Source organism: Gallinula chloropus, assembly GCF_964237585.1.
Source record: "Gallinula chloropus genome assembly, chromosome: 2".
Lineage (NCBI taxonomy): Eukaryota > Metazoa > Chordata > Aves > Gruiformes > Rallidae > Gallinula > Gallinula chloropus.
Genome location: NC_140086.1, coordinates 1910429 through 1930514, shown reverse-complemented (window position 1 = coordinate 1930514; position 20086 = coordinate 1910429). Strand labels below are relative to the sequence as shown.

Genomic DNA, 20086 nt, shown 5'->3' with positions numbered 1-20086 from the left:
CAGGATGAGGGGTGAGGGGGGGTGGGAAGCGACTTGGATGCTCCTGGGGTTTGGGGAGGTGGGGGTAGGGGGGGTGGGAAGAGGAGGGGGGCGCGCCGTACACGTCCCGCATGCAGGCTGGCTCCAGGTCCGTGTCCCCCCCCACCCACCCATCAACCCACCACCCTCCCCACCCCAAAACAACCCCGGGACCCTCCTCTTTCTCTCTCCCCTCTCCCCCCCCACCAGCTCCAAGTCCCGCAAGGTGTGTGTGGTGGTGGTAATGGGGGGGAGGGGGGGGGGTTCAACATCCCCCTCCCCAAAATTTCAAAGGGGGGGGGGGGGGAAGAAAACAAAATTAACTTGTTTTTTTATACAAGCAGAAGGTTTGCTCTCCCCACATTGAGTGAGGGGGACAGGGAAAAGGGGGGGGACACCACCACTACCACCCCCCACCCCCCCTCCTAAATATCCACACACCCCCCGGGGGCTCTCACATGAAGAAGTCGGCGGCAGGTTTTGGGGCGGCGGATGGGGAGGGTTCCCTGGGGAAGCCCCGGCCGGCTAACTTCTCATATTTTTCTTTGTACAGATCCCTTTCCTTGGCCAAACGGGTCACCTCCTGCTTGAGCTGCTCCACTTGGCTCTGGAGCTGACACTTCTCGTTCTCCAAGATGTGCCGCTGCTGGACCCGCTTGTAGCGGCAGGACTGAGCGTAGCCCCGGTTCTTCAAGGTCCTCCTCTTCTGCTTGAGGCGGATCACCTCCTCCTTGCTGAAGCCCCGCAGCTGCCGGTTCAGCTCCCGCACCGACATACTCACCAACTGGTCGTCGGAGAAGCGGTCCTCCAAGCGCAAGTGGTGATGATGATGATGGTGGTGGCCGGGATGGTGATGGGCGGCCGGGGGCAGCTCCTCGCCGCCGAAAGGTTGGGGTCGGAAAGGCTCGTAGCCTTGGTGGTGGTGGTGATGATGATGGTGAGGGGCACCGATCAACGCCTCCACCGCGTCCTCCGGCGTCAGGTTGAGAGCTTCGGGGTTGAGGTGATGCTGGTAACCCGACATCCAATAGAGCTCCTCCAGCTGAGGTTTGGAGCCCAGGGAAGCGGCGCTGGTAGGTGGGGGACCGGGAGCCGGTTGCCCACCGGGACTGGGAGCGCAGAAACTGGGCGAGGAAGGCACGGAGGAGCAGGGCGTGCTGAGCGGGGTGGAGGAGAGGGACCCGGCGGGCAGGCGGTGGCACAGCCGCTCCGCCTCGGCCGGTTCCTTCTTCACTTCGAACTTCATCAGGTCGAAATCGTTCACGTATTCGATGGCGAGGGGGCTGGTGGGCAGCTCCGCGCTCATGGCCAACTCCGAGGCCATCTCAGTCCATGGGAGGGACCTGGGGGGGTGAAACCCCCGAGCACCGCCGTCCAAAGAAGGTTGAGGGTCCCAAAGAGTCCGGGGAGCCTCCTGCGGGGGGCTGCGGGGTCAGCGGCTGCTCCGACGGGGCTCCGCTCCCGGCTGCGGGTGGTGGTGGTGGTGATGGGGGGACACACACAGCGGGAACCTCCGCTAAGGGGGTTCAGCCCGGTTCCGACCCCTTCCGACGGGGTCCCGCTGCGGGTTGCAGGCGGACACGTCCCGTCGGGGCTCCGGTGCGGGACACGGCACCTCTCTGCAGTCTGGCTCCGGAGCTCCGCGGCTGGAGCCTCTTCCTCCTCCTCCTCCTCCTCCGGGACTTTACTCCGGGCTGCGTAACCGGAGACTTGGGGACCTTCCACCGGGATGTGGGGGGATGGAGGGGGGGGGGGGCTGCGGTCCGGCCGCGCTTCTCCCACCAGCGAGAAGCGGGTGTCCCGGAGATGATGCGGGACCCCCGGAGATGATGCGGGACCGGCTGCTCTTCTCCAACACGCTTCTGCGGCTCCTCGGGGCAGACTCCGCCGCTGCCTGCGGCCGGTTCCCAATGGCGAGGAACAGGCAGCGCCCTGCCCGCCCCTTCCTGCCTCCCCTGGCACCTGCCCCGGCCCCACCTCCCTGGGCTGAGAGCCTTCCCCTGCTGCCCTCCTCCTCCTCCTCCTCTTCTTCTTCTTCCCCCTCCCCGGACACGGCGCCCTGGGGGGCGGGGGGGCCACACCCCCTGCCCGCACCCCTCCTGCTCTCCCCCTTTCCCCTGCTCGGCGCTGCCGCCGCCGCTGCCGAAGAGCTGAATGGAGCTCGGCGCGTTATATAGGGGGGTAAAATAGGGCTCTGCCCCCGCCTCCCGGGGAGGGTCTCGCCTCTTCCCACCTATCGGGAAAGCGCTCGCCCGGTGTGATTTACATATCCCCATGGCAACGCCCCCCGGGGCTCCTGTCAGTCTCCGAGGGGAGAGGGTTTAGCGTTGCCCGCGGCCGCTCCGGGGGATGGAGAGGGGTGGGGTAGGGTAGGGTAGGGTAGGGGGTCGTGCCCTGGGCATCCCCTCATCCTGCATCCCCCGGGCATCCCCTGAGCATCCCTCCCCCTCATCTCCTCCAGGGCATTTCCTGGCCCCACCATGTGCCTTCAACTCCCACCAACTACCCTGGGCTCAAGCTGGGCTGAGCAAGAAGGGGGAGGAGGAGAGGGGATGGGGGGGGGGGGGGGAGTGGGGAGGGTAAGAAAAGAAATTCTAAGTTCTTCCCAGAGAAATAAGGGGGGAAAAACCCCACCAGAATGGGGAATTATTGAGCCCAAATCGGGGTTCACACCTTGCTGAGGGACCATCGCCTGCTGCGGGTACCAGGAGCATCATCGGGGTGCAGCCCCCCCCTTCCCCACCCTGGTTTACCCAGGGAGGAATAGCATCCTTCTTAGGGGATAGGGAAGACTTGCCATCCTTGCAGGAAGCCATACATATATTTTTCAGACTTTTTATATATATATACACACACACACACACACATATATGTATATTTAGGTGGCCTCACAAGCTGTTGGTGGTCCAGGAGCATCATCGGGGTGCAGCCCCCCCTTCCCCACCCTGGTTTTCCCAGGGAGGAATAGCATCCTTCTTGGGGGACAGGGAAGACTTGCCATCCTTGCAGGAAGCCATACATATATTTTTCAGACTTTTTATATATATATACACACACACACACACATAGATATATATTTAGGTGGCCTCACAAGCTGTTGGTGGTCCAGGAGCATCATCGGGGTGCAGCCCCCCCTTCCCCACCCTGGTTTTCCCAGGGAGGAATAGCATCCTTCTTGGGGGACAGGGAAGACTTGCCATCCTTGCAGGAAGCCATACATATATTTTTCAGACTTTTTATATATATATACACACACACACACACATATATATATATTTAGGTGGCCTCACAAGCTGTTGGTGGTCCAGGAGCATCATCCTTGTGCACTGGAGGTGACTTCACGTGCCCTGCTGGAGCTGGACCAGTTTCTCTGCTGCTGCCTCTGGCTTCGTGTGGCAAGCAGGTGACATTTGTGCTGGAGACATGGTGAGGAACAGCAGCAGCAGCAGCAGCTCAAGGACAAGGCTGCCCACCCCAGCGCACGGAGAAGGCATCGCTGACGCGGTGTGGTGGGGTGGCCAGTGGGTGCTGAGCCCACAGAAGGGAGAGGGGCCCTGGGCTGGAGGTGGCCGCGCTGCTCTGAGCTCTGCCACCTCGTGGCTGCTGCAGCTGCAGCACGGGAGGGAGGAGGATGGTTGGGGGGGGGGGGGTGAGTCACGGTGGGGTCAGTGTTGAGGTGTGTGTGTGGGGGTCAGGGACAGCTCTCAGGGGTCATGGGGACATGCACTGAGGATGGGGTACGTGGCAGCCTTGGGCTTGTGGGGCTACGGTCACAGCTGATCCCCACACTGAGGTGTTGGAGGGAAACTGAGGCACGGGGCAGCTGCCTTTGAGTTGTCCCACTTAATCCTAAGGGATGAGCGGTGTCATCCCACGGAAGGTATCAATACCCACCCACCACCCAGCAACCCCTCTCAGGACCCAGGACCATCCCCATCACCTACAGGGTGCACCCTGAGCCCCATAACACCCTGTCCCACTGCAGCCCACTGCAGCCCCATGGGATGTGGGGGGTGCTGGTCCCCTCCCTCCACTGATGGCCATCCCCACCTGGGGACAGAAGACACTGCCCTCCCCAGGTACTAACTGCCCAGCCAAGAGCAGGGATGATTTGAGCCAAATTAATGCAAAAAACCAGCTTTTTACTTTAGATTCAAACATTGATCCCACCACATCCCCAGCAATTACAACCCCACATCATCTCCTGTACTTGGTCTGCTCTCTGGAGGATTTGGGGTGCTTGTTGTCCCCCTTCCCCATCTTCCTCATCCTAAAGCTGAGTTGGGGGCAGAAAGGGGTGTGTGGGGGGTGTCTCCTCCCAGGGATGGTCACAGATCCAGGCAGGGAAACCCCTCTCCCCACCTTGTGTGTCCCCTGGGACACATATCTCTTATTGGAGACCTCAAATTTGGGCAGGGGATTATGGGGACACCCCTCAGCCCCCCTCAACTTGGGCAGAGAAGGGGCAAAAAGGGTGTCTTGCTGGTTTTTTTCAGCCAAAATAACCCTTCTTGCAGCATGGTTTTAATGTTTTTAACCCCTACTTGAAGAATTGGGGTTAAATTGACCCCAAATGCCACATCAACATCCCTGTGCAGTGGGATATTGGGGTCCCAAACTGGGAAAATTGGGGTGTGGGGATGCAGTGCCACCTCCCCCACCCCTGGCACCACGTTCCTCCCCCCCCAGAGCTGGTGACACCTCGGGGGGCACCCGTTTCCCCCCCCCATCACCAGCTGCCACCCTCAACGGGCCAGGAGCCAGGGGAGGGCTTAAGGTTGGGCTGAGCTCCAACGGGGCCCCGTTTCTCACCCCCCTGCCCCCCCCATGGGTATTTTTAGAGGGGTGGCTGGGGACAGTGCCAGGGCTTGGGGAGCACTGGCTGGGCCCCGTGGCACGTCCCCAGCCCTCCCTGCCACGCAGAACCCGGTCAGCTAAGTTTACTTGCAGGAGGTCGAGTGACATAACCAGGTTGGTGGCAGCAGGAGGGCGGTGGGATGGCGTCACCTCTTTGCTTTTAGAGCTGGTGGCTTTGTGCACCCCCTTAACCCTTCGAGGGGAGATGGGTGTTTGGGTGCTCGGGCGGGTGCTGCCTCAGTTTCCCCACTTGGTTGATAAACGGGGTGCTGTTGGCTTGGGAAGCCCTCATGGGGACATCATCCCCCACGGTGATGGTGGTGTCCACCACATTGCACCCCAGTGAGGTGATGCTGCTCCACCAACAGCATCAATCCAGGTGGCTCCATCCAGGCTGAGAGATCATTTCAGAAGGAACCATGCAAAGAGGGGTGGCAGCAGGGACAGGGAGGGGATTGTCCCTCTCTGCTCTGCCCTCAGGAGGCCCCAGCTGGAGTCCTGTGGCCAGAGCTGGGGCCCCAGTACAAGAAAGATGTGGGACTGTTGGAGAGGGGTCAGAGGAGCCACGAAGACGATCAGAGGGCTGGAGCAGCTCCCCTATGGAGAGAGGCTGAGGGAGCTGGGCTGGGTCAGCCTGGGGAAGAGAAGGCTGTGGGGGAACCTCATTGCAGCCTCCCAGTCCCTGAAGGGAGCAGAGAAACAGGAGGGGAATCAGCTTGTTCAAAGGGCAGAGACTGGCAGGACAAGGGGGATGGAGTGAAGCTGGAGGAGGGAAGGGTGAGGTGAGATATTAGGGCGAAGTTCTTTGCAGAGAGAGTGGTGAAGGGCTGGAACAGGCTGCCCAGAGAGGTGGTGGATGCCCCATCCCTGGAGGTGTTCAAGGCCAGGTTGGCTGGGGCCCTGGGCAACCTTGTGTAGCTCCAGGCCTGGAGGTTGTGTCCCTGCCTGTGGCAGGGGGGTTGGAGCTCTGTGATCCTTGGGGTCCCTTCCAACTCAGACCCGTCTGGGATTCTCTGACTCCATGAAAGAGGTCGGTGTCTGTGGTGAGATGAGCTACAGGCACTGAGGAGGAGGAGGAGGACAGCAGGGGGACAGACACCCTGATGACAGGCAGTAAAGTGAGCTGGTGGGTGATGGTAGCCAGGCACCTGCTTCCGTGGCCGGGGCCCGGGCGCTGTGCCAGCAGCACCCGCCGCAGGAGGGTTTTCCAGGAAATGTTTACGGTGCCCTCCAGAAACTCTGCCCCATGCCACCCCCCCCAGCCAAACCAGCTCAACACCCACCTCCAAGGCACGTCCTCAGCAGGACAGCCCATCCACACGACCATTGTGGCATCCCCAGTTTCACTGGGAAGACAGGTAGGGCCAGGTTGGCTGGGGCTCTCTGGGTGACCTTGTGTAGATCATTCCTGGAGGTTGGTGGCCCTGCCTGTGGTGGGGGGTTGGAGCTCTCTGATCCTTGGGGGTCCCTTCCAACCCAGACCAATCTATGATACACCCCCTTGTTGTGCCCATCACTGAGGTGTCGTGGCTGCTGGTGACAAGGCTGGAGGAAAAGCCAGAGTGACACCTCTCCAGGGGCCACCCTCATCCCTGCTCAGAAGTTACTCACCCCCCAGGCAGAGCTTTACTGACAGCTGGGGAGAAATGGCAGTCCCCTGGTGGGAAGGGAGCAGCAGTGGTGCTGGTAGGTGGCACAGCAGGTGAGCTCCTCATTGCCTGGCTTAATTAGTGCAGCGTGAGCCCTGAGCCCCGTTAGCCTGCTCGTTAGGGAGCCATGGCCGTGGGACAGCACTGAAGGTCCTGGCCACCACCACACTGAAGCTCCTGGCCATGGGAAAGCACTGAAGGTCCTGGCCACCATCACCTCGAAGCTCCTGGCCACCATCACACTGAAGCTCCTGGCCACCATCACACCAAAGCTTCTGGCCACCATCATGCCCAAGCTTCTGGCCACCATCACACTGAAGCTCCTGGCCACCATACATTGAAGCTCCTGGCCACCATCACACTGAAGCTTCTGGCCACCATCATGCCAAAGCTCCTGGCCATGGGAAAGCACTGAAGCTCCTGGCCACTGTCACCTCAAAACTCCTGGCCACTATCACACTGAAGCACTTGGCCACTGTCATGCCAAAGCTCCTGGCCACCATCACACCAAAGCTCCTGGCCAACATCATGCCGAAGCTCCTGGCCACCATCATGCTGAAGCTCCTGGCCATCACCACGCCAAAGCTCCTGGCCACCATCACACTGAAGCTCCTGGCCACCATCACCTCAAAACTCCTGGCCACCATCACACCAAAGCTCCTGGCCACTATTATGCTGAAGCTCCTGGCCACCATCACACCAAAGTTCCTGGCCACCATCACACTGAAGCACCTGGCCACCATCACACTGAAGGTCCTGGCCACCATCACACTGAAGCTTCTGGCCACCATCACACTGAAGGTCCTGGCCACCATCACACTGAAGCTTCTGGCCACCATCACACTGAAGCTCCTGGCCACCATCACACTGAAGTTCCTGGCCACCATCACACCCAAGCTCCTGGCCCCCATCACGCCCAAGCTTCTGGCCACCATCACAGCAAAGCTTCTGGCCACCATCATGCCAAAGCTTCTGGCCACCATCACAGTGAAGCTCCTGGCCACCATCACGCCAAAGCTCCTGGCCACTATTATGCTGAAGCTCCTGGCCACCATCACACTGAAGTTCCTGGCCACCATCAATGTCAAAGGTCCTGGCCAACATCATGCTGAAGCACCTGGCCACCATCACACTGAAGTTCCTGGCCACCATCACACTGAAGCACCTGGCCACCATCACACCAAAGCTTCTGGCCACCATCACACCAAAGCTCCTGGCCACCATGACACTGAAGCTCCTGGCCACCATCACACTGAAGCTCCTGGCCACAGGAAAGCACCTAAAGTCCTGGCCACCATCACACCAAAGCACCTGGCCACCATCACATTGAAGCTTCTGGCCACCAGCACAGTGAAGCTCCTGGCCACCACCATGCCAAAGCTCCTGGCCACCATCCCCTTACACCAGCCCTTGATGGGGACTCACATCATCATCATCATCTCCTCCAAGGTGATTTTTAGTGAATTCAGGTGGGTTTGGGTTTTTTTTTTTAAACAAAATCATCAAGTGAAGAAACTTTCTGGGTAAAGAGGGGGGGGGAAATTCTAATAATTACCCCCCCTGAAAGCTTTGGGGAGCAGAGTAGCCCCTTTGCCACCACCCTCAGCTTCCAGAGGGGATGTTTGTGTAGAAAGAGTGGAAAAAAAAAAAGAGCAAAGCCAGGCTGGGACAGGGCATCCCACGCTTTATTGACACATCAACCACGTGGGTTAACCAAAGACATTGAAGATCCACAGAGATAACCAAGTTTTTATTAAAAACCAGCTGGTTGTAGGTACCCCTGGGGGATGAGCTCAGCCCAGGGTGGGGGGAATGTTGGTCCTTGGGATGGTTGGGGATGCAGAGATGCTGGGGCCATTCCTAATTAGGTCTTTAAGTGGTATTAACCCCACTCCCCACCTTGCCCTCTGGCTGGTGAGGGGAGGTGACAGGCATTAATGATGTCACACCTTTGGTGGGATGCCATGGCATGGGAGGGAGGTGATAAATCCCCCCCCACCGTGAGCCAGGCAGTGGGGGGAGCACCCCAGCCTGCAGAGAGTGAGGTAGGGGGGTGATAACAACACCCCCCACCCCTTCATGGGGGGTTCCTGCACCCATGGATGCTCACCTGGGGAAGGGAAACCCCAGTCATCAGCCCATCCCTGCAGCATCGTGGTGGTTCCATCCCCCACCCCAATGTCAAGCACACCTGGGTGCTGGGACCCCAGGGAGCCCCAGCGTGCACCCACAGGGCTGTCATCACCTTGTGCCCTCAGGGGTTGTGACTGAGGGGCAGTGGATGGGCAAATCCTGCAACTCCCACCCCCTCTCCCCCCTCCAAGGCTGTTCCTGGCTCCCAGCATCTTTTGGGAAGGGGGGAACCTGCAGCTGTTCCCTAAAATCACATCCATGTCAGGGGAACAGCATCCACCATCCCAAAATCCTTGTGGAAATGGCACCCATGGGTGCTACAACCCACCCTGCCAGCAGCTGTGCAGCTGGCAGTATTCAGCTCAACACAATGCTCCTCCCTTGGCTTTGCTCCTGCCTGGATTTGAAGTCACCCCCCTAAAAAAAAACCCTCAAAAGAGCTGGTCCCATCCCCTGCTGGGATGGGGAGAGGTGGGTGTCAGGGTGTAACTGCCCATGGAAACCCCTGATGATGTGCAGGAGCTGTTCCCAGCACATGTTTCCACAAGGGATGCTCTTGGCATCTGGCTCTGCTCTGAGATATCTCCTCCCAAAACCAAGGGGATGGAGCAGGATGGATGCAGGTGGGGTCTTGGGACAGGGAGGTCAGGGCTTAACCATGCCAGGATAAGCCCCACCTTGCAACTATATTGTCCCAAATATAGTGGTTGACCTGGATGTGGGCACATCCCATGATGACATTAAGCTCCTCAGGTCCCCAAATCACCTTGTGTCCAGGACAGCAGCAGAGTCACAATCTATGAGAAGACTTAATGGGGAATGGGAACCTCTTCCCAACCCCTCAAGCATCCAAGGAGCCTGGTGGTAGGGCTGGGGAATGGGAACCTCTTCCCAACCCCTCAAGCATCCAAAGAGCCTGGTGGTAGGGCTGGGGAATGGGAACCTCTTCCCAACCCCTCAAGCATCCAAGGAGCCTGGTGGTAGGGCTGGGGAATGGGAACCTCTTCCCAACCCCTCAAGCATCCAAGGAGCCTGGTGGTAGGGCTGGGGAATGGGAACCTCTTCCCAACCCCTCAAGCATCCAAGGAGCCTGGTGGTAGGGCTGGGGAATGGGAACCTCTTCCCAACCCCTCAAGCATCCAAAGAGCCTGGTGGTAGGGCTGGGGAATGGGAACCTCTTCCCAACCCCTCAAGCATCCAAGGAGCCTGGTGGTAGGGCTGGGGAATGGGAACCTCTTCCCAACCCCTCAAGCATCCAAGGAGCCTGGTGGTAGGGCTGGGGAATGGGAACCTCTTCCCAACCCCTCAAGCATCCAAGGAGCCTGGTGGTAGGGCTGGGGAATGGGAACCTCTTCCCAACCCCTCAAGCATCCAAGGAGCCTGGTGGTAGGGCTGGGGAATGGGAACCTCTTCCCAACCCCTCAAGCATCCAAAGAGCCTGGTGGTAGGGCTGGGGAATGGGAACCTCTTCCCAACCCCTCAAGCATCCAAGGAGCCTGGTGGTAGGGCTGGGGAATGGGAACCTCTTCCCAACCCCTCAAGCATCCAAGGAGCCTGGTGGTAGGGCTGGGGAATGGGAACCTCTTCCCAACCCCTCAAGCATCCAAGGAGCCTGGTGGTAGGGCTGGGGAATGGGAACCTCTTCCCAACCCCTCAAGCATCCAAGGAGCCTGGTGGTAGGGCTGGGGAATGGGAACCTCTTCCCAACCCCTCAAGCATCCAAGGAGCCTGGTGGTAGGGCTGGGGAATGGGAACCTCTTCCCAACCCCTCAAGCATCCAAGGAGCCTGGTGGTAGGGCTGGGGAATGGGAACCTCTTCCCAACCCCTCAAGCATCCAAGGAGCCTGGTGGTAGGGCTGGGGAATGGGAACCTCTTCCCAACCCCTCAAGCATCCAAAGAGCCTGGTGGTAGGGCTGGGGAATGGGAACCTCTTCCCAACCCCTCAAGCATCCAAGGAGCCTGGTGGTAGGGCTGGGGAATGGGAACCTCTTCCCAACCCCTCAAGCATCCAAGGAGCCTGGTGGTAGGGCTGGGGAATGGGAACCTCTTCCCAACCCCTCAAGCATCCAAGGAGCCTGGTGGTAGGGCTGGGGAATGGGAACCTCTTCCCAACCCCTCAAGCATCCAAGGAGCCTGGTGGTAGGGCTGGGGAATGGGAACCTCTTCCCAACCCCTCAAGCATCCAAAGAGCCTGGTGGTAGGGCTGGGGAATGGGAACCTCTTCCCAACCCCTCAAGCATCCAAGGAGCCTGGTGGTAGGGCTGGGGAATGGGAACCTCTTCCCAACCCCTCAAGCATCCAAGGAGCCTGGTGGTAGGGCTGGGGAATGGGAACCTCTTCCCAACCCCTCAAGCATCCAAGGAGCCTGGTGGTAGGGCTGGGGAATGGGAACCTCTTCCCAACCCCTCAAGCATCCAAGGAGCCTGGTGGTAGGGCTGGGGAATGGGAACCTCTTCCCAACCCCTCAAGCATCCAAGGAGCCTGGTGGTAGGGCTGGGGAATGGGAACCTCTTCCCAACCCCTCAAGCATCCAAGGAGCCTGGTGGTAGGGCTTCACCTTCCAACAAACCAGCTGAGAAGACAATTTATCACCCAATTAAACCATCTAAACCCAAAGCTGCTCGCCAGAGGGGAGAACGGGTGGGCACTTCCCCACCCTGCCAACAGGCTCCTTGCCAAAATAATGTCCCAGAACAAAAACCCAAGATGGGAAAGGGGAGGGGATGGGGTTGCCATGTCCGGCCGTGGCCTCCTGAGGTAGGTGCCAGGTCGTGCCTGACTCTTGCAGTTCCTGAGCTGGTTTGGTTGCCATGGGAGGTGGGTTCTGCTCACAGCCTTGGTTTGATCTGCAGACGTTTGCCTGGAAGGAGGAAAGGATAAAAGTCAGGTGGGGAAGATGGTTTGGAGGTTTGGAAACCCTTGGGCTTCTCCTTGCCTTTGGTTGTGGTGAGTTAAGTGTGCTGGAGATGGGTATTCACCCTCAGCTAAGCTGGGAGGAGTGGGTGACACACAGGACACTGAGCTGCCATCCAGAGAGACCTGGCCAGGCTGGAGAGCTGGGCAGGGGGAAACCAGATGAGGTTCAACAAAAGCAAGTGGAGAGTCTGGCACCTGGGAAGGAATAAGTGCTGGAATCAGGACAGGCTGGGGGTGACCTGCTGGAGAGGAGCTCTGTGGAGAAGGACCTGGGGGTCCTGGTGGGTGACAGGGTGGCCATGAGCCAGCAGTGTGCCCTGGGGGCTGAGAGAGACAATGGGATCCTGGGGGGCATCAGGAGGAGTGTGGGCAGCAGGTCACAGGAGGGGATCCTCCCCCTCTGCTCTGCCCTGGTCAGGCCCCACCTGGAGTGTTGTGTCCAGTGCTGGGCTCCCTGGGATAGAAAAGCCAGGGATCTCCTGGAGAGAGTCCAGAGGAGGGACATGGAGATGCTGAAGGGCCTGGAGCATCTCCCCTGGGAGGAAAGGCTGAGGGACCTGGGGCTGTTCAGCCTGGAGAGAAGAAGCCTGAGAGGGGATCTGATCACTGGGGATCAATAGCTGAAGGGTGGGACACAGGGGGACATGGGCAGCCTCTTCTCAGTGTCTGTGGGGACAGGACAAGGGGTAATGGGCTCAAGTTGGAGTGCAGGGAGTTCCACACCAGTATATGGAAGAACTTTCACACAGTGAGGGTGAGGGAGCCCTGGGACAGGCTGCCCAGGGGGATGTGGAGTCTCCTTCTCTGGAGATCTTCCAGCCCCATCTGGATGTCTCCCTGTGTGACCTGTCCTAGGGACCCTGCTTTGGCAGGGGGGTTGGACCCCATGATCTCTGGAGGTCCCTTCCAACCCCTATGATTCTATGAGCTCCAAGGATGCTCTTCTGCCCTGGCAGTGCCCATCCCTGATAACACCCACCAGCCTCACCTCTTCCACCATCCTCAAGATGGGAGTTTTCCGAGTCCCACGAGGATCCCAGTGGCAGTGTCCTCTTCCTTTTGGTTCTTACTGGGAGCAGAGAGGGAGAAAAGAGGAGAAAGTCACTGAGGTTGCCATGAGTCACCACATAAAGCCCTTGGGATGTGGGCACAGGAGTACCCCACACTCCTCTGTTGCTCCTGTGGCTCCAGCACTTCTGTAGTGGGGATGTGTCCCCTTGTGAACCCAAAGTTGATGTCCTCTTTGGCCGTGGCTGGGGGCGGGGAAAGCAGCTGGTTCCCCAAATCCCAGAGCATCCTGAGCCCCTCTGCAAGTGGTGTGGGATGGAGACACTCACAGGTACCTTCCCCACTGCACAGCACTGAATCTACTGCAAAATCCCCACGTTATGGGCAAAGAAATTCAAGAATTAAGTAAAGAAATGAAAAAGTAGCCAAAACTTCAATTGGCAGCAGGAGGTGGATGTCACAACCTGTTGAGGGGCTGGGCTGGAGCAGGGAAGAGCAGAGCACCAGCAAGCAAGAGGTTAACTCATGCTTAGTGTTCTGGCCAAGGGGACCAAACCTTTCTGCCACTCCAAGCATCCATCCTCCCCCAAGGTGCTCTGGGTGATGATTTCTGCTCTCTGGAGCACTGTGTCTCCCCCCAAGAGGGTCCCAAATGCTCATAGGAAGCCAAAACAGCTTGAAGTAGCTCTGGGAGGTGAGGATCTATGGGTAGATGAGGTGCTCAGGGATATGGGTTAGCACAGGACAGGAACAGTTGGACTTGATGATCTTAAAGGTCTTTTCCAACCCTGTGATTCTGTGGTGGAGTTTGGAGAGCTGCAAGCAAGCCATCTTCCCCTTCATCCCCTGATTTTGGAGCTTGGGCATCATCCACTCATGATATGGAGCATCTCTACTCTCCAAACTTGGGGACAAAATCAATCCTTAAACTCCCAGTGATGCCACAAGGAAAAAAACAGGGGAAATAAGTCCTAGAGCCACTTCCTTTCACCCCCCTTCTCCATCTGAGGGGATTCCCCACCTTTAAATCCTTTTCAATCCCCCCATATCAGTGTCTGACTGAAACAAATCTTAACTTTCCCATCAGATGCAGCTGGAGCCTCTCCTCTCAGCATCATCTGGGGGACAACCAGCTTATATTGAAAAATATAATGGTGCCACCTGAAGTGTGATTTACTGCACTGTCCACTCCTCGGACTTGATAATATATTTCTATTAGATTTCCTTCTTCCCTCTCCCTTCTCTTCACCAGGAGTGGCAAGTTTCTCCATCTGCCTGACACCTTCTTAGGCTTAGGCAAAATAAATGTTGATTTTCATCAGGAAGAAGAGCGTTGGAAGTCCTAATTCTCTGGTGAAGCTGACAAGCTCAGCAAAAGCTGCCCTGGTTTTTCGATGGGAAGCTTGTGGGTTTCTTCTCTTTGGAAGCAGTTCAATCATTGTAATGAAAAAAAAAAAAGGGGGTTTCTTAGCCTGGCTTTTGCTAACTAGAAATTATATACCTGGTTCCTGGAAGATGGATTGTGTGGCTGCTGAAATGCAGAGGAGAAAGGAGGAAGGAGGAGGAGGGGGGGCTGGGGGAAGAAGAGGGAGTGAAGGCGCGTGAGATGCGACCCAAGATTGATCACGCCATTTGCAGGATCTCCCATGCACAAAAGTGGTGAAATATATTTTCCTTTGCTGGGGTGGGTTAAATGACACCCCACCCCCCTCCCTTATTTTCTCTAGGTCCCCTGGCTTATGTGACAGGGTGTTTTGGGAATGCAGCGTTCACCCATCCCCACCTTCTCCCCGTGGGGTGAAGCACCCGCTGCTCCATCCTTCCCAAGAGCACCATCTCCCTCCATCCAAGAAACTGGACTGGTTTAGTCTTTTTTATACTCTATTTTAGATTGATTTTCATTTTTACCCCCCTTATTTTATAAGGGAATACGTTGGGAATGAGTCATGGATGCTCTGAAAGCATCTCAACCCTGCACTGAAGTCGGGAATCACAGAATCATAGAATCCCAGACTGGTCTGGGTTGGAAGGGACCCCAAGGATCAGAGAGTTCCAACCCCCCTGACACAGGCAGGGAGGGACACCAACCTCCAGGCCTGGAGATACACAAGGTTGCCCAGGGCCCCAGCCAACCTGGCCTTCAACACCTCCAGGCATAAGGCATCCACCCCCTCTCTGGGCAGCCTGTTCCAGCCCCTCACCACTCTCTCTGTACAAAACTTCCCCCTAATATCTCATCTCACCCTTCCCTCCTCCAGCTTCACTCCAGCCCCCTTGTCCTGCCAGTCTCTGCCCTTTGGACAAGCTGATTCCCCTCCTGTTTCTCTGCTCCCTTCAGGGACTGGAAGGCTGCAATGAGGTCCCCCCACAGCCTTCTCTTCTCCAGGCTGAGAAGCTTAATCACAGTCAATCTAAAAATCACCTTTATCCTTTTTTTTTCCCTTTTCCTCCCCCCAAAATCTGTATTTCTACTTCTGTAATCATATTTGCTTCGAATTGGGAAGCGTGGGGATATTAGCTAATGAAGTTTCCTGAGGAGAAATGGAGCCATTTCCACCCTTCTTCTTCTTCTTGGACCTGGGGCTGTGATCGCTGGTGGGGCAGGAACGAGGAGCTGCTGATGTTTCACCCCTTGGGTTTGATGGACAACAGCTCTGCTGGACCTTAATTATCACAACTGGAGTAGGATTTGGAAATCCCAGGTTGGAAACAAAAAATCCCACCTGGCTCCATGTGAAAAGGGTTCTTGGGGTCAGCTGGAAGATGAGGAGGGTGGGCAAAGGCTGAGCAGGGTGCAGTGGGCGTACGCTCGGCGTTGCCATTCCCCGAAGCCGAATTCGGCTGCGTCACTGGTGACTAATAGCTGAGTCCAGCGTGGCTGCTGGGCAGGCCTCTGATGTATGGGTGTTATATTAAGGGTGGAAAGGTGCTAAATGAGCCCTCTTTATTTTACATAAATTAGCTGAAAAGCTATGTATCACTGCCAGGGCGGCTTAAGGCTCTTGAGTTTGTTTACCCAAGTTGAAAAGGAAAGGAAAACTCTTGGTGGCTTCATGTTGTGAGATGTTGTTTGGGGTCCCTCCTGCCTCAAAACCTTCCCCTTTGGGTTTTCAAAGATTCTCAAATTTGCCAATGATCCCACCTCCATTGTTGGGACATGTGATCATAGAATCCTAGACTGGGCTGGGTTGGAAGGACCCCAAGGATCACAGAGTTCCAACCCCCCTGACACAGGCAGGGACACCAACCTCCAGGCCTGGAGCTACACAAGGTTGCCCAGGGCCCCATCCAGCCTGGCCTTAAACACCTCCAGGGATGGGGCACCCATCACCTCTCTGGGCAGCCTGTTCCAGCCACTCACCACTCTTCTCTGCAAAGAACTTCCCCCTAATATCTCATCTCACCCTTCCCTCCTCCAGCTTCACTCCATCCCCCTTGTCCTGCCAGTCTCTGCCCTTTGAACAAGCTGATTCCCCTCCTGTTTCTCTGCTCCCTTCAGGGACTGGGAGGCTGCAATGAGGTCCCCCCACAGCCTCCTCTTCTCCAGGCTGACCCAGCCCAGCTCCCTCAGCCTCTCTTCATAGGGGAGCTGCTCCAACCCTCTGATCATCTTCGTGGCTCCTCTGACCCCTCTCCAACAGTTCCAAATCCTGAGCACCTCATCTACCTGTCTGTTAAACACACCCAGGGGTGGGGACTCAACCCCCTCCCTGGGCAGCCTGTGCCAGGCCCTGACCCTGCTCCAGGCCCCTGTTCCACAGCCCCACAACTCTTTCAGGGAAGAACTTTTCCCTCCCAGCCGAGCTGACCCTGTCCTGGGGCAGCTTGAGCCCATTGCCCCTTGTCCCATCTCCTGTCCCCTGGCTGAAGAGACCATCGCCCACCTCTCTGCACCCTCCTGGCAGGGCAGGGGAGGTGGGGAGAAGGTCTCCCCTCAGCCTCCTCTTCTCCAGGCTCAACACCCCCAGCTCCCTCAGCTGCTCCTCACAGCATTTGCCCTCCAGACCCTTCCCCAGCCTGGTTGCCCTTCTCTGCACTTGCTCCAGGACCTCAATGTCCTTCTGATGCTGAGGAGCCCAGAACTGGACATCCACCCAACTATAAAATCTTTGCTGGAGGGAAAAGCTGGTTATACTGATGTGTTTCCCTCCCAAGCAACCTCTATGCCCATGGGATGTTTGATGTCCATCACCCTCCTGATGCTGCTGGGGGGAAGTCCCATCTTCTGCATCCAGCCAGGGTCTGGGAAGGGGTTTCATGCAAGGCATGGTACCCACTACTTCCACACTTCCACCCAAAAGCCATTCCCATGGGAAAATGGCCCCAAATAGAAAAAATAATCCTATCCATGAAGGAAGGTGGGTTAATGAGGTGGCTGCAGGGATGCGGTGGGGAGGATCTCCTGCCACTGCCCAGCAGTGCTTATCTCCCTCCATGCTATCAGGAGATCTGTGTGGAGAAGCCCTTTCCATGTCTCTTTTCCTTAATTCCTTCTTTTTGGAGGAAAAAAACCCCAAAACCCTGAGAAAAACAGCTGCAGGAGATGGACCTCAGCAGGTTGCAGGCACAGTAGAGATGCTTTGTGGTCTGGTGATTGACATGACCATGATGATGTACGGCGACCACCACCTCTGTCCTTTACTAGTGAGCTGAAGACAATGGGATTTTACTGCTTCCATCTCCAGTTTTCAGGTCAGGGAGGGAACAACAGGGCTGTCCAGGCTCTGAAGGAGAGGGGAGGTCTTCAGAAATGCCAAGCCAAGTCTAAAAGTCTTGGTCTACAGACCATCAATCTCAAGGCGGTCAAAAGACCCTACAAAAATTAATATGGAAGGAGCAGATTTCTGTCCTGGCAAAGGAATTGAGACTTGGCAGACCTCAAAGTCGCCTGCAGATCGATCAGGGAAGAGGATTGGAAACGTGCAGGCAGAAAGTCAATCAGAGAAGAGCATTTTCAACCACCTTCCGTGGGCTTAGGAGAAACGATTCTCATTCAGAGCAAGAGCCCAATTAGAAAGAGTCCCAGAACTCACTGGGTTTACTGGAAGCTTCAACTAAATTGGTTGCTTTGCAATAAGGAAATTAAAGACTGGTGGATTTTCTGCCTTCTGGACTTTCTCAGAGCCAGCAAGACATGAGGAGATCCAACCCCAGCCTCCAACAACAAAGGTGTTGTCTACAGAACCTCAAAATCTGATAGTACCCCAGGCTTGATGGTGTCCTGCAGTGGGATCAGGGCTTTAGGAGGAGATAGAAGGAGTGGGAGGAGATAGATGGAGATAGGAGGATGGAGGGATGGAGGCAACAGCTACCAGATGTAAAGCATCCCTGTAAAGTGATGGGTGAGGTCAACCAAGGAGTCTCCTTGGTGAGATCCTGAACACCAGTCCATCTCCCTCTCCAGGCCAGGAAGGAAAGCCCCATGACTAAGTATGGATGAAAGCCACCTAAACCTCCCCTACTTCAGCAACCCCCTTCCAAAAAGTCCCCTAAATCTGTAAGAATCTGCTGACTCAGGAGAAGATGCAATTGCTAATGACCCAGGCAGATCCAGCCCATTAACAGGAAACCAATTAAGACTGATAGGAGTTGCCCTGCTCAAGGGATGGGTGAAGCCCACTACCTGCAGCTCCATGGATTTTTGAATCAGAAAAGCCAATTCTCTTAGAGGTTTGTTAATTCAGTTATGGAAGTGTTGTGATGTTCTCCAATTCAACTCTCCCTGTGTAGCCAAAGGAGCGTAGGTTGACCAAGGGGCTGGAGAGGGAAACATCTACCTGCAGCAGGATGGGACAGGAAAGGTAGGAAGATCAGAGCATGCACAGGAGCATCCCATCACTACCTACCAGATCTACAAACAAGAATAAGGTGGTTCAGATGACATGGACTTTCTGGAGTGAGTTCAGTGGAAGCCACCAAGATGGATGGGGTTGGAGCACTGGGTGTACAAGGGGATGGTTTTTGGCCACACAGAGAAACCAATTCCCTGTGGTTTATCCACAAAAACGTTTCCTCCATGACCCTATCAAGAGAAGCAACCTGCACCACCAACCAAGTCCCACCAGGGTCTAAGCTGACAGTGGTGCAAGCTCCCATTATCCTAGGACAACCTCACTGTGTCCAAGTCCTCCATTCCTATCCACTCAGATGCTCTTTGGAAGGCTCCAGGGCATCTTCTGCTATCAGGTCACACTAATAAAGCCATTGGTTGCCTCACCTGGCTGCCAAAAGAAGTTTGGGATTCAAGAGCTGGTGGCAGAAGTGATGGAGACCCCACAGGATGCTTGGAACAGCCAAGGGGGATTTGGCTGCATCTACCTGGACAGCTCACAGCACCATGTTTCTCTTCAATTTCAGGAGCTGGAAATGGTTGGACCATTCCCACATAGACCTCCCCTATGAAGAGAGGCTGAGGGAGCTGGGCTGGTTCAGCCTGGAGAAGAGAAGGCTGTGGGGGGACCTCATTGCAGCCTTCCAGTCCCTGAAGGGAGCAGAGAAACAGGAGGGGAATCAGCTTGTTTAAAGGGCAGAGACTGGCAGGACAAGGGGGATGGAGTGAAGCTGGAGGAGGGAAGGGGGAGATGAGATATTAGGGGGAAGTTCTTTGCAGAGAGAGTGGTGAGGGGCTGGAACAGGCTGCCCAGAGAGGTGGCGGATGCCCCATCCCTGGAGGTGTTCAAGGCCAGGTTGGCTGGGGCCCTGGGCAAGCTCCAGGCCTGGAGGTTGGTGTCCCTGCCAGTGTCAGGGTGGCTGGAGCTCTGTGATCCTTGGGATCCCTTCCAACCCAGCCCTGTCTATTATTCTATGAAAATCTGGCACCAAGGACTTGCCCATCCCTTCAGTCTCATCTGCCCAGGGGGGTGTGGAGTCTCCATCTCTGGAGATACCCAAGACCCATCTGGACACCTATCTGCACAATATGAGCTGGGGAGCTGCTTTGGCAGGGGGGTTGGACCTGATGATCTCTTGTGGATCCAACCTCTGTGATTCTGTGATTCCCCCACTGAAGGCATCACTCAAGCATCAATCCAGCTCAGCAGAGAAAGACAGTGAGGAGAAAGAGGAGGAGGAAGGGAATAGGGAGGGAGGAGGAGAGGGGTGGGGGGGAAGGAAAGAAAGGAAGATTTGCATCTTCCAACTTATCCCTCCAGAAGTAAAAAAAAGCCGTAAACAAACCCAGGAGAAGCTCTCCAACCCTTCCAAAGCCACAAGCAGCTGAGGGTGCTCAGTGGAGCCGTTAAAAAAAGGCTGGAGCGAGCAGTTACAGCCCTGGAACCTGACAAGGCAACGACCGCCTTATGGCGGCGAAATTTGCAGCCCCGCCGAGTTGCTGGGGCTTTATCGTCACTCAAACGTGCAGAGAGCTGTAAAATGTTTACAGAAAGGGTCGTTTGGAGCTATAAAATCCTCTTTTCTCTCCTAAACAAGGCTGAGCGGAGCCATTTACAAAGCCCTGAATGTTCATCCAGGGAGAAGGGGAACAGCTGTTCATCTCCAGGAGTTT

General features: G+C 56.4%; 2 protein-coding genes across 2 annotated transcripts in view; both read right to left on the bottom strand.

Moving 5' to 3' along the window:
* Positions 1-241: 241 nt before the first annotated feature.
* On the bottom strand, positions 242-1889 carry MAFA (MAF bZIP transcription factor A). Its single transcript, XM_084280079.1, has one exon. It carries the CDS (start codon positions 1340-1342, stop codon positions 473-475), a length of 870 nt encoding a protein of 289 aa, XP_084136205.1. The 5' UTR covers positions 1343-1889; the 3' UTR covers positions 242-472.
* A 9260-nt stretch (positions 1890-11149) lies between these two features.
* Positions 11150-20086, bottom strand: part of ZC3H3 (zinc finger CCCH-type containing 3) — a 189025-nt gene continuing 180088 nt past the window's right edge. The window contains exons 12-13 of the mRNA XM_084280181.1: positions 12563-12643; positions 11150-11518 (exon numbers count right to left, since the gene is read on the bottom strand). Coding sequence (XP_084136307.1) covers positions 11487-11518; positions 12563-12643 — 113 coding nt within the window. The 3' untranslated portion in view covers positions 11150-11486. The remainder of the gene's footprint in view (positions 11519-12562; positions 12644-20086) is intronic.